This window comes from Pagrus pagrus (assembly GCF_965226575.1).
Source record: "Pagrus pagrus genome assembly, chromosome: 17".
NCBI lineage: Eukaryota > Metazoa > Chordata > Actinopteri > Spariformes > Sparidae > Pagrus > Pagrus pagrus.
In genome coordinates, this window is record NC_140201.1 from 4,093,509 (window position 1) to 4,106,775 (window position 13,267).

Sequence of the window (13,267 nt, forward strand, 5' to 3'; positions counted from 1 at the left end):
TTAAAACAGAAAACCCAACAAAAAATGATTTCTTAATTGTTCTTCTTAGATTTAAACTACATTAACTATAGCCACTATTTGCCACACAAACATGTACACTGGGTTTTTGTTGTTGTTTTGTTTTGAGGATAGTTTTTTTTTCTGAATTGTTGCTACTTTTGTTGTATTAAGTCCAAGGCCAGCAACAGGAGAACATCCACAATGTGTTAATGAATACATTATTGTATGATATATAATAACTACTAAATTGTCAAGGATTAATCCATTTTGTCACCTTGACTTTAAAGATTTAGTTTGAATAGGATTGATCAGGTACTGACACCGCTCCCTCTGTATGATATGAAAGGCTCATGCTAAGGTAACAAAACACTGCAATTCTTCATTTCAGGTAATTATACATTAACTAAAGTGTAATTATGAATTTTATATTCCATTTGAACTCAACGACCCCCCTAAATCAGACACACTAGACCTTCAAGTTAAATTTGAACTAATGAAAAAAAGAGACAGTTTTCTGTTGATACATTTCCGACTAGTTTATTACCATGAAATGCTAAGTTACCATATCCTTTGTCAGCGCAAAGCAGGTCAGAGCGTGCAAAAACAGGCATCTGTCTAAAAGTCATGTGGTAAACAACAACTGCTGTGAAACTCAACACATCTGGCTAACTTTCTCTCTCCGTTCAGCCTATTTTAGCACCAAATTACAAATTCCTTCAGGAGATTATTATGACATAACAGCCATTTACAATAAAGCATATGGTGACACTTTCTCATCTTCTACTTTACACGTGAAGAATGACTGTTGTTTACTTCATACTGATGAGGAAGCAGCTGGACCGGTGACAGTAACTCTGACTCTAACAAACGTTACTGTGTCACTTAAACTCCACATCTGCTGCTTAAACGCAAACACTCGTAAAGCACTGAAGTTAAAAGCGTCCACACAGGGCTGAGTGACACACATGGGAATGTACAGACCGCTGCTGTTCAGCTGTGAAAGTGACCTGGAGTTACACACAGCCACTTGTGTAATGTCAGCGTGATGACATGTGGCCACAGACAGATGATCTCACTCAAAGACAGACCTACCCTCTAACTAACGCCGGCCTCCAGGAAACGTCTGAGTGATCCTGCAGTTGCATGTGGGGACTGTGGTCACTGGTAGCAGCTGAGAGCCACAACCCCCCAGGGGGTCTGAGCTGGAGAGGAAAATCCTCTGGCTTGAAATAGAGAGAGAGGAGGGAGGAGGAAGGAAGGAAGAAAGAGGAAGAAAGAAAGTTGGCTGACAGATCAACAGCCAGATGTTTCTCTGCAGAGGTAGTTAGCAAAATAACTAAAATAACAAAGTACGGATCAAAAGTGAGAGTTACAGTTTTGGTTTTAATGTCATTACCAAATAAGTAACTAATAAAGTTCACCATTTTGGTATTTAATGGATTTTTATCCATTAATATTCTTTGTTGTTCTTCTCTCTGCTGCCAGAGGACACTGTTCACTGCATGTTCTGCAGGTGATTGGATGGATTTATGACACATAGAGTAAATTTGTCTGTTAAATGAAATTAAATCCCTTTTTCATTCATTAACCTGAAAACTATCATTCCTCTAGTGGCCAGAGTAATCATGACAGGAGCAAGAGAGGAGTGTTGATGTTGTTATAGAGCAGGAAAGTACATGTACGGAGGTTGTGGTGGATGCATGAGTCAACAAAAGTTTAGATTTTAAAAGGTTGCATATCGTAGAAAGTCATATTTCCATGTCTTTTTGAATATAAAGTAGATCTAGTTGCTATAAATACTGAGAAAGTATTCATCTTGGCACAGCCAGTATTCAGAAACTGTTTTCAAATGAGCCGCCAGAACTGCAGTAAAGTTGAGATGTCACACATATACAGTAACCACCCTCAACCTGTACAGCCCAGGTTGCAAAAGCACCAGCAGAGCGGTGGTGGAAACGAAATGGGTGGTGCCCGCTCAGGCCTGTGAGAGCTGACCAATCAGAGCAGACCGGGCTTTTCAGGAGGGGAATGGAGGCGCTGCAGCGATGGACAGTACGAGTTAAATCATGTTTTTTGAACATTAAAGCATGAAGACACCCAAAATAATACGTGACCTTTAAACATGAGTGATCACTGTTTGTTTCTCTGAACTGCCAGTCAACGTTGAGTTTCTTTTAACAATGACCACATCCAAGTCTTAACCTCGTCAGCCAGTCATTTCAACCTAAACCACAATGTTTCTGTAACATTAACAAAGCACTTCTTTTGACTCAAACCAGGATTTTTCCCAAAATCTACAAAAGTGGTGTTTTCACCTAAACCTAACCAGACCTTCAGAAAGTGCTGTGACATCATCAGACATATTTACTTTATCTTTGTTGTTCTGTGGTGCATAAACAAAGAACAAAGTGAGCTCTTTAATTTGGAGGACTTATTTATCAGAGTGCATGTCTCAGATATCTGCAGATGGTTTAAGTTATAGTTTTTTTTGCAGTTTAAAGACTTTTATTTCACTCCAGTGCTGACCAGATGATGCCACATGATTCTGTAAAAGATAATCATACCAAGACATTTTAATTTCACCACATGCCGGCCTGCATACCGAAGGATTAGGCCATTGAATAAATAGTCTCATAACACATGAACCTTATATGTTTGACACATGGTTATGAAGTCTAGTCTACATTTCTCTGTCTGTATTTAACATGTGAAGACAATAATGACATGATGTTAGCAACTCTTACCATGAACCTTAACTTAAAAATGTCCTCACGCTGAGCTCGACCTCACAAAGATAGAAGGACATGATTGGCTCACACACACACAGAAACACACACACAGGCATGCAGATACACACACTCACTTTCTCCCGCTACAGAGCACACAGAGGTAAAGTAAGAAGGGAAGTAAGAAATGAATGTACACGAGTGATGCAAAGTATGAAGAACTCTCTCTCTCTCATACACACACACACACACACACACACACACACACACACACACACACACACACACTCTTCAGGATCCAGAGGGAAGGAAAGGGGGAGGAGTGGAGGTGAAGACAGATCACTTTGGGATAAAAGTTGCAGCAGCAGCAGACATGAAATCCTCCAACGAGCTCGCCGGACAGCAGCAGAGAGTTTCTCCACCGGCTGCAGAGCACAGCCGACCTGTCCTGACTGCAGGCTGAGACCGTTCTGTGCTGAGGGTGTAGAGAAGACTCAGCAGATGGACACCTGCAGAGGATTTCCTGACAGGTGCACCTGCTAAAAATTCATGTTGGACAGATTTCTTACTGAAGATCAACAACGCTGAACTGAACCACATCGGCAAAATGACAGTAAGTCAAGTTTTCATACGATAAAGGTTCAGTTCACTCAATTTGTGAAGGAACTTTCTTTATTTTTTGTATAAATCTGCAAGTCTTATGCAGGATATCTGTGCAGGTTCTGAGATATCTGTCGCCTGCCTTCACCTGAGTGCACGGGATGTTAATAGAGTGGTGCTCACAGCTTGCATAAATCAGTATATCATCAGTATAATAAAGCACAGTCTCTATGGAAACTGTTTACATTCTGATTGTGGGAAGAGATTTTGCTGGAAGCAGAAAGCTTGGACACAGTTATGTCATAACCTGGACACAGAGGTAGATGAGAAAAAATCTGTTTCTGTAATTTGGATGAGCGGACGGTTGAAATGAGAGGGATTTATTAATTTAATTTGCAAATTAAGAGATTTTAAAGGAATAATTAAATCTGTAGGATCTGACTTGAAACCTTGAGGGATACATGTGTTTTTTCAGTCATCTTAACAAAAACTTCTCATTAATACCGCATCATTACAGAAACATGATCCTGAATTAAATGCCCTGTGGAGTATTTTAATAGACTTTTGTTGTGTTTATTTTATTACAGTCTTGTTGCAACAATTGTGTTTTGTAATTATCATACTGACACTCCATATAATATTGATCAAGATTTTTGGGCATGCATATGGAGGCTCTGATGTCTGTTTGTTCACTCATCAACTAATTCTTCTCAAACATTCACTGAAGCACCAAAATATTTGATTATAAATGTCAGAATTATGTTTATTTTTCAGGTGTGTTTTCCTCACGTAAATAATGTTTAATGATCCTGAAGCCTGTTAAAAATAGACTACAGATATTTCCACAAAAAAAAAAATGCACAAGGAGTGACTGGAACACCAGCCACATTCCTGTGAAGCCCAGTTATTGATTACTGCATGTATGTGATAGATTATATAATGTTCACACACAGGTAGAAAATCTGTTCATGTCATTGCAGATGTTATGTTTTAGTCAAAGTGAAGATGACCTCTGTGTTTGTTTCCGTCAGCACCGGCACAAACATTCAAAGACACACACATGCAGACGTCGAACATGTCAGCCATCACACTGTTTGTGGTCCACAGAGACCCATTTCCATGTAGAGGACATAATCAGGACATTTATGTCTCACAAACACACACTCACCAGTCATTACAGGTCCAACCTTGTGTGTGCGTGTCTTATGTAAGCCGAAGCTGTTGGAGTTTCTTTGTGCTGGCTCAGACCGGTGTCACCTCCTCTTACACTCGTCTAAACCCGACCAGCTCCGAGCACGTCAGCTATGCTGCTCTCTGAATACCCTGCTGACCCCTGATCCTCCACACTGTGTCTGCTGCATTTTATCCACTGCATTAGTAAAGGTTTCATTATTCCACATCTGAATGTACATGTGACTTCAAGCTTCTGCTGCAGTCCAAAACTATGATGCTGTGTAAAACTTCAATAAAAACAGTGCAATCATTTACAAACCAGCTGTATTTACCAACAACAGCAGCAGCAGCAGTGCTGGTTATATCCTCTCCAACATCGTGTTTGACAAAGTGTTGAACCTCGTGTGTAAATGTATTCTGTGAATCAAAGGTTGTGTGGACTGGATTGTTTTAAAACTGAGAGGGAAAACATCCATTTAGAGAAATATCAGTATCAATGTGGACGAGGCCTCAGACGGAGATGAGCAGCTCAGTAATCAGATCACGGCACAAACATTCAGAGGGTGAGAGTTCAGCTTCCACTCAGACCACCCACTCTAATAATGTATGCACACATAATGCTGCTGGATTAGACTTGGACCGTATGACATAACACTGTGATATATGCAGCCCTGTCACTGCAGCTCCAAATACTTTGATTCTCTTAAATCATAAACTAACAGCTGCGATGCTCATTTTAAGAATCCTTGTTGATTTAAACCTAATTTCCATTCATCGGTAATAAAGTGGATCAGAAAACGTCCCTACTCGCACATTTTACATCCTGAATTGTGCAATAAATCTGTCGAGAATGTTGTGAGTCCTTGAGTCGGTGTGTTTGTAGGTGTGAGTGAAGCCTCAGCAGGAATTCACAGTATCCGTGTACAGCACATTCGCGGCTCTGAGTTGTTTCTCTAATGAGCTGGTAATGAGCCGCCCCGTGTCTGGATGGTACGCTGACACCACATCCCGGCCTTGGCCTGAGGGAGCCAGCTGTGGTGGAAACATCAACGCTCCAGCAGACAAAACAACGACCAGAGGGAGTGTGTGTGTGTGTGTGTGTGTGTGTGTGTGTGTGTGTGTGTGTGTGTGTGTTTGTGTGTGTGTGTGTTTGTGTGTGTGTGTGTGTGTGTGTATGAAAGGATTTCATGAGGCTATTAACAGACATGTTTATACCCGTGGATCAGTGTCGCCGGCATTGCCATGACGACAATCATCACGGCAACAGTTGTGTCACATTCATAAGAGCTTCGAGGAGTTCAGTCAGAGAAGAATCAGCTCCAGTACTGTGTTGTTTTCATGACACTGGAGCGTCAGCCCACCTCATGAAGGTTTTGTTGTTGTGTTTTTATCCTGTTTTTAAAGAAAAGTCAATGAGCCGTCGAAAGGAAGAACTCAGACTGTTTTTTATTGAAGCAGGTGTCAGATGTATGTTGGACTCTGCAGCTTGGGTGTGAAATTCTGGGAAAAGGACGGAGCCACACTAACAAACACTTTTATAAACAACTCATGAGGTTTTAATTAACGTTCTAGGCAACAAGTTTCTTCTAAGTGATTATAAATGTCTTGTTATCCAACAATAAACATGTTTATGATGCTATTATTAACACATAATGCCTTACAAGGGCTCTATAACCTCTAAACAACACTTATTTCAAGGACCTTCATACAAATACAATAGTTTGTTGTGTGTGTCCAGGCAGCCACACAGCTTCTGGATGAGATGTGCCATCTGACGGCTCAGTCTCTGACACCAATGGACACATCGGAGCACTTCAAGGTCCTGAAGCTCCTGGGGGAAGGCTCGTACGGCAAAGTCATGCTGGCCGTACACAGGAAAAGAGGTGAGGGGGGAAACTAACACATGTTTGTTACAGCTTCGACACACCAAAGAACAAAGAAATCTACATCATTATCTTCCCCTCGTGTCTGCCAGGTACTCCCATGGCTCTGAAGTTCTTCCCTCGTGAGTCCACCTCTCTTTTCTCCTTCCTGAGGGAGTATAACCTCTCCCTGTCCTTCTGCACCCACCCGTCCCTGACCAGAGCTCTGGGAATCGCCTACTCAACACCTTCACACTACATCTTCGCTCAGCAGGCGGGCCTCTTCGGCGATCTCTACGACGTCATCTTGCCTGAGGTATGCAGTTATTTCAACAACGAATAGTGCAGCACGTACTGGATTTATCATGGTTAAAAGGTTTGCAGTCCCATCATCACTTTAATATATAATTGTCAGACTGAATCAGACTAAGCTTCACTTCAGGTTCCCTTTCATTCAAACAGACGTCTCTGTGATCACAGTATGACTCACACATCCCTCTCCTCCCATCATCCTCCAGGTCGGTATGGAGGAGGACTGCTGTCAGCGGGTGGTGTCCCAGCTGTGCGGCGCTCTGTCACACCTGCACTCTCTTGGTTTCGTCCACAGAGACATCAAACCAGAGAACGTCTTCCTGTGTGACTCAGCCTGCCGTTGGGTCAAACTCGGAGACTTTGGCATGGTCAGTGTAACACACAGTGTATCGCTCCACTGTCAGAAGATGATGTTTCTGTGAAGCTTCTTATTCTGAAAATACCCTACTAAATCTCCAGATGACAATGTACATTTCTGAAATGTTAATTCTACACCAGGTGAAGGCCAGGGGCACCAGGGTCCCAGAGGTCTGGTACAGCTCTCCTTACTGCACCCCCGAGGCCGAGATCGCTCGAGGGAACGAGGACAGCTGGAGAAGCATAAGCGACGGGAATGATGGCGCTAAGGAGAATGAGGAGAGGGAAAAGAAGTCGAGAGTTTGGGTGTCTGTGGAGCCCAGCACCGACAGCTGGGCGCTGGGGATCCTGACCTACGCCATGCTCACCGGCAGTCATCCGTGGGCTGAAACAGCCAGCGACTGCCACTCATACCTGAAATATCAGGAATGGTTTGACAGGACAAAAGGACCAGCTGACGACCTGGATGTGTGGGCCGAGCCGTTGGGTGAGAGCTCACACGGGGCAGAACTTGGACTCAATCTCCCCCCGACAGCTCCACAGTTCACGTGTTTCACCCCGCTGGCCTGCTCCTTCTTCCAGTCGCTGCTCGACCCGAGGCCCCGGCATCGTGGACGACCCGAGGACGGGCTGAGTTACCTCGGAGGGGACTGGGTGATGGAGAAGGAGAGGGTCCGACTGGAGGAGGAGCGGAAGAAGAGCACAGGAAGAGGAGCCATCAGGAGCATGAAGGAGAGGGAGGGCAGGGGAGAACGATGAGGACACGTGAACTCATTAGTGAACCATGAAGCAACTGGTCACCTTTTGTGTAATATCAAGGATATGTGATGTTTAGGTTCAATCTATTAAACCTGATTAACATTTATTTAAGTTTAGCAAACATATTTCATTGAGACTTTCTGTGTTTTAGATTACTTTAAATTGAATATCTTTTAAATTTGGGCCGTTGATCAGACAAACTAACTTGAAGATTTCATTTTAAGCTCTCAGAAGCTGTTATAGGCTTTTTTTTAAACTGATTTGTTACATTTTTAAGTGGTAAATCAATCAGTTAATCAAGAAAACAACCCAATAGATTATTAAACAACTTAAATTATTGGGACCAAACTGAAAAGACAAATATTTGGATTAATATTTTGTTACTGATCTGATTTTACTTTTGAAAAACTGTCATTTCAATTATCAATCCAGTCGATTGATTAATTCATTTCACAAATACATGTTTAATTTATTTTAAAACACATCTGCTGTAGCTCTAACAGCATTTTATATAACAGACTGATGAATGAGTTGAAAACATAGTGTAACAGCTGCAGTTGTGGGGATTACTTGTATTTAATTGTGCTGTAACGCTATCAGGTCCTTGTAAAAGATACCCTCTTTAGCGCATTGCATCTATATCTGGATCCGGACTGTATACATCATAGTGGGTTATGAACTGAATATAGACTGGAGAAGCGCCCGGCCATAAACATGTCTGTCAGCAGGCTGAGAGGTGCAGAAGGGTTTTAAAATCTGCTTCAAATGTGAAGTAAATATCGACGCATTGAGAGGCAGTTCCTGGAAGTAAATATTTAAACGCTGTGTATATTTTAGTAGCACTTGTGTAGCATTGTAAACACAGCTGGCAGCTGGCAAGTTTTAGCGTTTATCATTATGTATATTAGCACGTAAGCACTTGACCTAAGCTGTTCGCTGTTAGCTGTTTGCTGTTTGCTGTTTGCTGTTTGCTGTTGCACTTTTACATAATCAAAAATATGCATCTTCTCTTATTTTGTATAATAAATGTAAACTGTATTTAATGTAATAAATGAGGATTTCATGTATGGGCTCAATTTTTTCCTGCAGAAATGAAGCTTGAATTACAAAGGAAAGCTCGTCTGCCGTCACACAACCAAAACAGGAAGAGGCATTGTTTTCCCTGGTCACTGTCTCCAGGTCACGGTGGAACAACTGGGATAACTGTGGAAACTACACTGCAAAAGAAAAAGATATTAAAGATGTTATAGAAACAGAGGTATAACAAGAGTGAACGGACGGACATTCACTCGATGGAGAGCGCTGTCAAAGTCTGTTCCCCTGTTGATGTTTCCTCGTAGAGATGCTCCAAAACCAGCATTTTTTAAAAACTAGATCAGTAAGTAACAACACTTGCTGACTTATTAATGCAACTGGCTGTTTTACTCTGCCTTTTTGCAGCACTGAGCTCAGGGTTTCTAGGTCAAATTTGGACTCTATTGTTTGTCTGTTGTTTTTGCTTTGGACAGCTTCGCCTACATTTACCTATTATGCCACACACATTTTCAATTTATAAAATATCATTTAAATGCAGTAATATGTTTTTTAAAGGGTCTCGTGATTTTGCTTTACGTCATTAAGTGATATGTGTCATAAAATACACAGATTTTAGGCTGATTTTAAGTACGTTGACCTTAAAAAAACATGGCCTGGCATGCTCATATCTCAATAATGTCCTAGTAAGATTATACACCAATACAAATAGATCACATGCACTGAACAAGCGCGTGCAGACACACACACAGTGAGGACCTTTTGAAGAGCTTCCCCAGATGTTTTCAAAAATAGATCCGCAGTCGTAAATTTGACACTACAACCTTTCGGCACCATGTATGTGCCGCGGGCCGCACTGACGACCCTTCAGCCTCGACATCCAGCCAAGTCACACACTCTCTCTCAGCTGGATACCTGCAGAGGTGGTGTCAGCACGCAGACAGTGAACGACGCTGACAGCGAACATGGATATGACACGGATGTACTGACATTACTTATGAAAGAGTTTCACTGATCACATGAACAGGTGTTCAGACCAAAATGAGCACTGAATATAGCTTTAAAGTTGCAATATGTTAGAATTTTAATGAAAATAAATCAAAAATGGACTTAAATGATGGAGATGTATATGTGCTGTGTTGCAGAGATTTACTGCAGTTAGTTCACCAGCTAGCTTCAGTCCATCCATGTCAAGGTCAACACTCTCCTGGTGCTCTAAGCTCCCAGTCTGGACCTCTAGAAGCACGGCCAACCAAGCTAAAGGCAGCTACAATTAGCAGCAGTTAGCGGTTACTGTGGTGTTATGCTGTGCCCTGTTAGTAATGAGTGAATTTGGCAGGTGGACAATTCTTACATATTGCACCTTTAATTGGGGCATGTGTTGTAGGAGTGCTGCTCCAGATAGAGGGGAGATTATATACAATACAGGATCAATCCAGTTTGTTGAGTTTAAAGGTTTTATCAATGCAACACATGTTTTATCTGCAGAATCACCATTTTATCTGCAGATACTGCGCATTACCAGATGATCATTCAAGTTTGCCACTTTGCCAACCAGCTCTTTGAAACACTCTTCTCACATATTTGACTGCGTGCTTGCAGTTCATTTGTACAGCTTTGTTTATTCACAGCCATACTTCAGGTCTCCGTTTCCCAGGCTGCGAGGGCGGCAGGGCCCGCTACTGTACGATTTGTTTGCCAGAAAACATTTGATCTTTGACACTTCTGTGGAAAAAGGCAGAGTCGGCAGCATTTACAGAGAGAGAGAGAGAGAGAGAGAGAGAGAGAGGACGGTGAGGTCAGAGGGGGAGAAGCAGCAGCGACAGACCACAGAATGTTGAACCGCTGCCCGGTCGAATAACAACCGGAGGAGACGTAAATAACAAGCCGTGGTGAAAACAAATACAAAAAGCTGCTGCGCGACGCTTCATCTGGCCTATAAAAGGATATAAAAACCTAATGATTCATTAATGTAGTGTCTCCTAGTCTGTTCTCTTTATCTAGTATATAATCATTCAACCAGTTTTTCAGGAATTTTCTCATTAATGATTCATTAACTACCAAGTCGTTCCTGATTGATTCCTCACTATTTTATTTTAGTTTAGTTAAAATACATTAAATCTGAGGAAAGATGAAGCCGTCTTTACCTGATCCCCTCCTCCCTCTGAGGCCACAGTGACAACTCTCCATATATCATCTTAACACACACCACACGTATGGATACATATCAGGTTTTACCGAACGCAGCCTTGTAAATCTACTTTTAGTCACTATCATATCTTAAATTCATACAAAACACTTGCTTGTGAAACTCTTCCTGCATCAGCTGGATGAACGTATGCATCATTTTAGTTCCTAAAAAGCTGACAGTAGTGATAAACAGCTATAACGAGGCCTGTTTAAAGACATTTGCAATAACTGACATGTTTATGTACTCAGTCAAACCATATTAGCCAAAAAGTATTCACACATGCAGCGTCACAAGCATCTAAATCATCCCCTGGAGGTGTTGGTTCAGGTTTCTCTGAGCACTTCAAAGCAAAAAGTGATCATGAGTGACTCTAACCTTTGACCTCTGACCTCTCTGTCCTCACTCCACCTCCTGCTTATCCTAACAGAACAGACTCACACAACACGTCTGCTGGTTTGAGCCAACAGCAAATTCCCAATGCTATCAAAGCGGCAGCGTCGAGATAAAGAGATCATCTGTGAGGAGGACGAGTTATCTCTCAAACCTTCCTCGGCCAATTCATGAATTAGCGAGCTTGTTAAAGGGAGACAGTTTGATTACCGTCTCACATTTTTGGGAGCAGGTCCGAGGGGGGACACTGGCCGCTGGCCTGTGAACTATCCTGATCCAAACTCCTGACATTTCACCTGATATGTTGCATTAACGCTATGTGTCTTACTGTTACACAACCCTGGCGTACTTGAGTGCGACAGCGTGTGTGTGTTTGTTTAGCCTCAGTGTCCGTGAGAAAGTGAGAAAAGTTATCAGGAGGAAGGAGACAAAAAGATGTTTGAGTGAAAATGCAGACGTCACGACACGCTGGACGGCAGCAAAGCAGGTTTGATGATGGTTTCTTGTCCTGGCAGAAGGTTTTATGAAGAGGTGAAGATGATGAGTGCAGCAGACACACAGTGTTAATGGACATACGTGGCAAATTCCCTTTTTACAAGCTGAAATAGATGCAGAGGAGGAGACACATACTGAAGAGATTCAAGTTACGTCATGTGTATGATGCAACTTAGAGGAAAAGTTGTAATGAGCTGCTTTAACAGACGACTAATATGGTAGTTTTGTAAACAAATGAAAAAACCTGTGAGTACAAGGCGTTTCTTGCTTGAAGAAGTAAAAAAAACCTACGAGTCCCACTGAAACCAACTACAATCTCAGACTTTTATGGTAGTGATCCTGCCGCTGTGATGAAATGATGGGCAACACTTTGAAAGTAAGATCTAAGATGTAATTAAAGCATCACGTAATTTCAGCAGCAGGGGGTCTCTCAGTCAAAACAACAAAAACAGAAGTAGTGTGATGACATCGTTAAGTAGCGTGGGATCATGGGAGTTGTTGTCTTTATTGTTAAACAACCACCATTACAGATTTGAATGTTCACAGACGAGGTTTTAAAGTTTTATTCAGTTTATTCACTTTAGTCACGTTCGCTGACTTCTGTCCTGTTTCTCTGACGTATCATCTGATTTTTTCCCAGAAGTCATAGCGACAGGCTGCCAGAGAAAAAGGCTTGATTACCTTCAATTCATTACGTGTCTTTCTGGGTTTGAACTTCTCTGGGGAACAACAATGTCTGCACCAGTATTTGTCACAATATTTCAGTCTGGACCACAGTCCTGAGAGTCCTGCTGCCACCAGTATGGCTAAAGAGCAGATCACTGCGGTGTCATTCAGCACCGGACTTGTGAGGAACTTGGAGTACTGCTGGCGTCGAGGCTTCGGAGCAGCACGTGAACACACTCTGGTACCTTGTTTGGACCTGAAGGAGATTACAGATTACATTTCAGTTCTCCTCTGATGGGTACATGTCGTTTTCTGACTGCGACACCGTCTCTGGCACCTTCTCATCACAACCTCCAGCCAAATCAAAAATGTACTTGTCTATTTTTTTTATGAAGTGCTGATGTATGTAGCTTTAAAAGTGATGCTAAACTAAGATTAGACTCAGTGAGCTAAGTCCCCTAAAAGTGTGTTGGTCTGTCTGTCGTTCTGTCTGACCCTGACCAGAGTGGTCAGACAGAACGACAGACAGACTGTGATAAAACCACAAACCTGCAATGGGACAGATTTCCTTGAAATTTGCTTGTCTTCGTCCGGCACAATTATAAAAAAATGTAATCTGTCCAGTACTTTTATTATCACATGCCAGCAAAACGAATAACATTCCCATCAGCCTCAGCAGTAACATGTGTTCAGTGCTGATTAGC

General features: G+C 42.1%; 1 protein-coding gene across 2 annotated transcripts; it reads left to right on the forward strand.

Moving 5' to 3' along the window:
• Nucleotides 1-3,058: 3,058 nt before the first annotated feature.
• On the forward strand, nucleotides 3,059-8,849 carry LOC311273316 (serine/threonine-protein kinase SBK2). 2 transcript variants are annotated; one of them, XM_084380310.1, is made up of 5 exons: nucleotides 3,059-3,339; nucleotides 6,238-6,382; nucleotides 6,475-6,677; nucleotides 6,880-7,041; nucleotides 7,172-8,849. In XM_084380310.1, exons 1-5 carry the CDS (start codon nucleotides 3,334-3,336, stop codon nucleotides 7,787-7,789), a joined length of 1,134 nt encoding a protein of 377 aa, XP_084236436.1. In that variant the 5' UTR covers nucleotides 3,059-3,333; the 3' UTR covers nucleotides 7,790-8,849. The 2 variants fall into 2 exon arrangements, with proteins under 2 accessions (XP_084236436.1, XP_084236437.1); XM_084380311.1 differs by lacking the exon at nucleotides 3,059-3,339 and adding an exon at nucleotides 5,801-5,869.
• The last annotated feature ends 4,418 nt before the right edge of the window (nucleotides 8,850-13,267 follow it).

What these genes read in the sequence shown, in the direction of transcription:
- LOC311273316 (XM_084380310.1), top strand. An exon ending in GGCCGTACACAGGAAAAGAG is followed by an intron (nt 6,383 to 6,474) that starts GTGAGGGGGGAA and finishes CGTGTCTGCCAG; the next exon opens with GTACTCCCATGGCTCTGAAG. An exon ending in ACGACGTCATCTTGCCTGAG is followed by an intron (nt 6,678 to 6,879) that starts GTATGCAGTTAT and finishes ATCATCCTCCAG; the next exon opens with GTCGGTATGGAGGAGGACTG.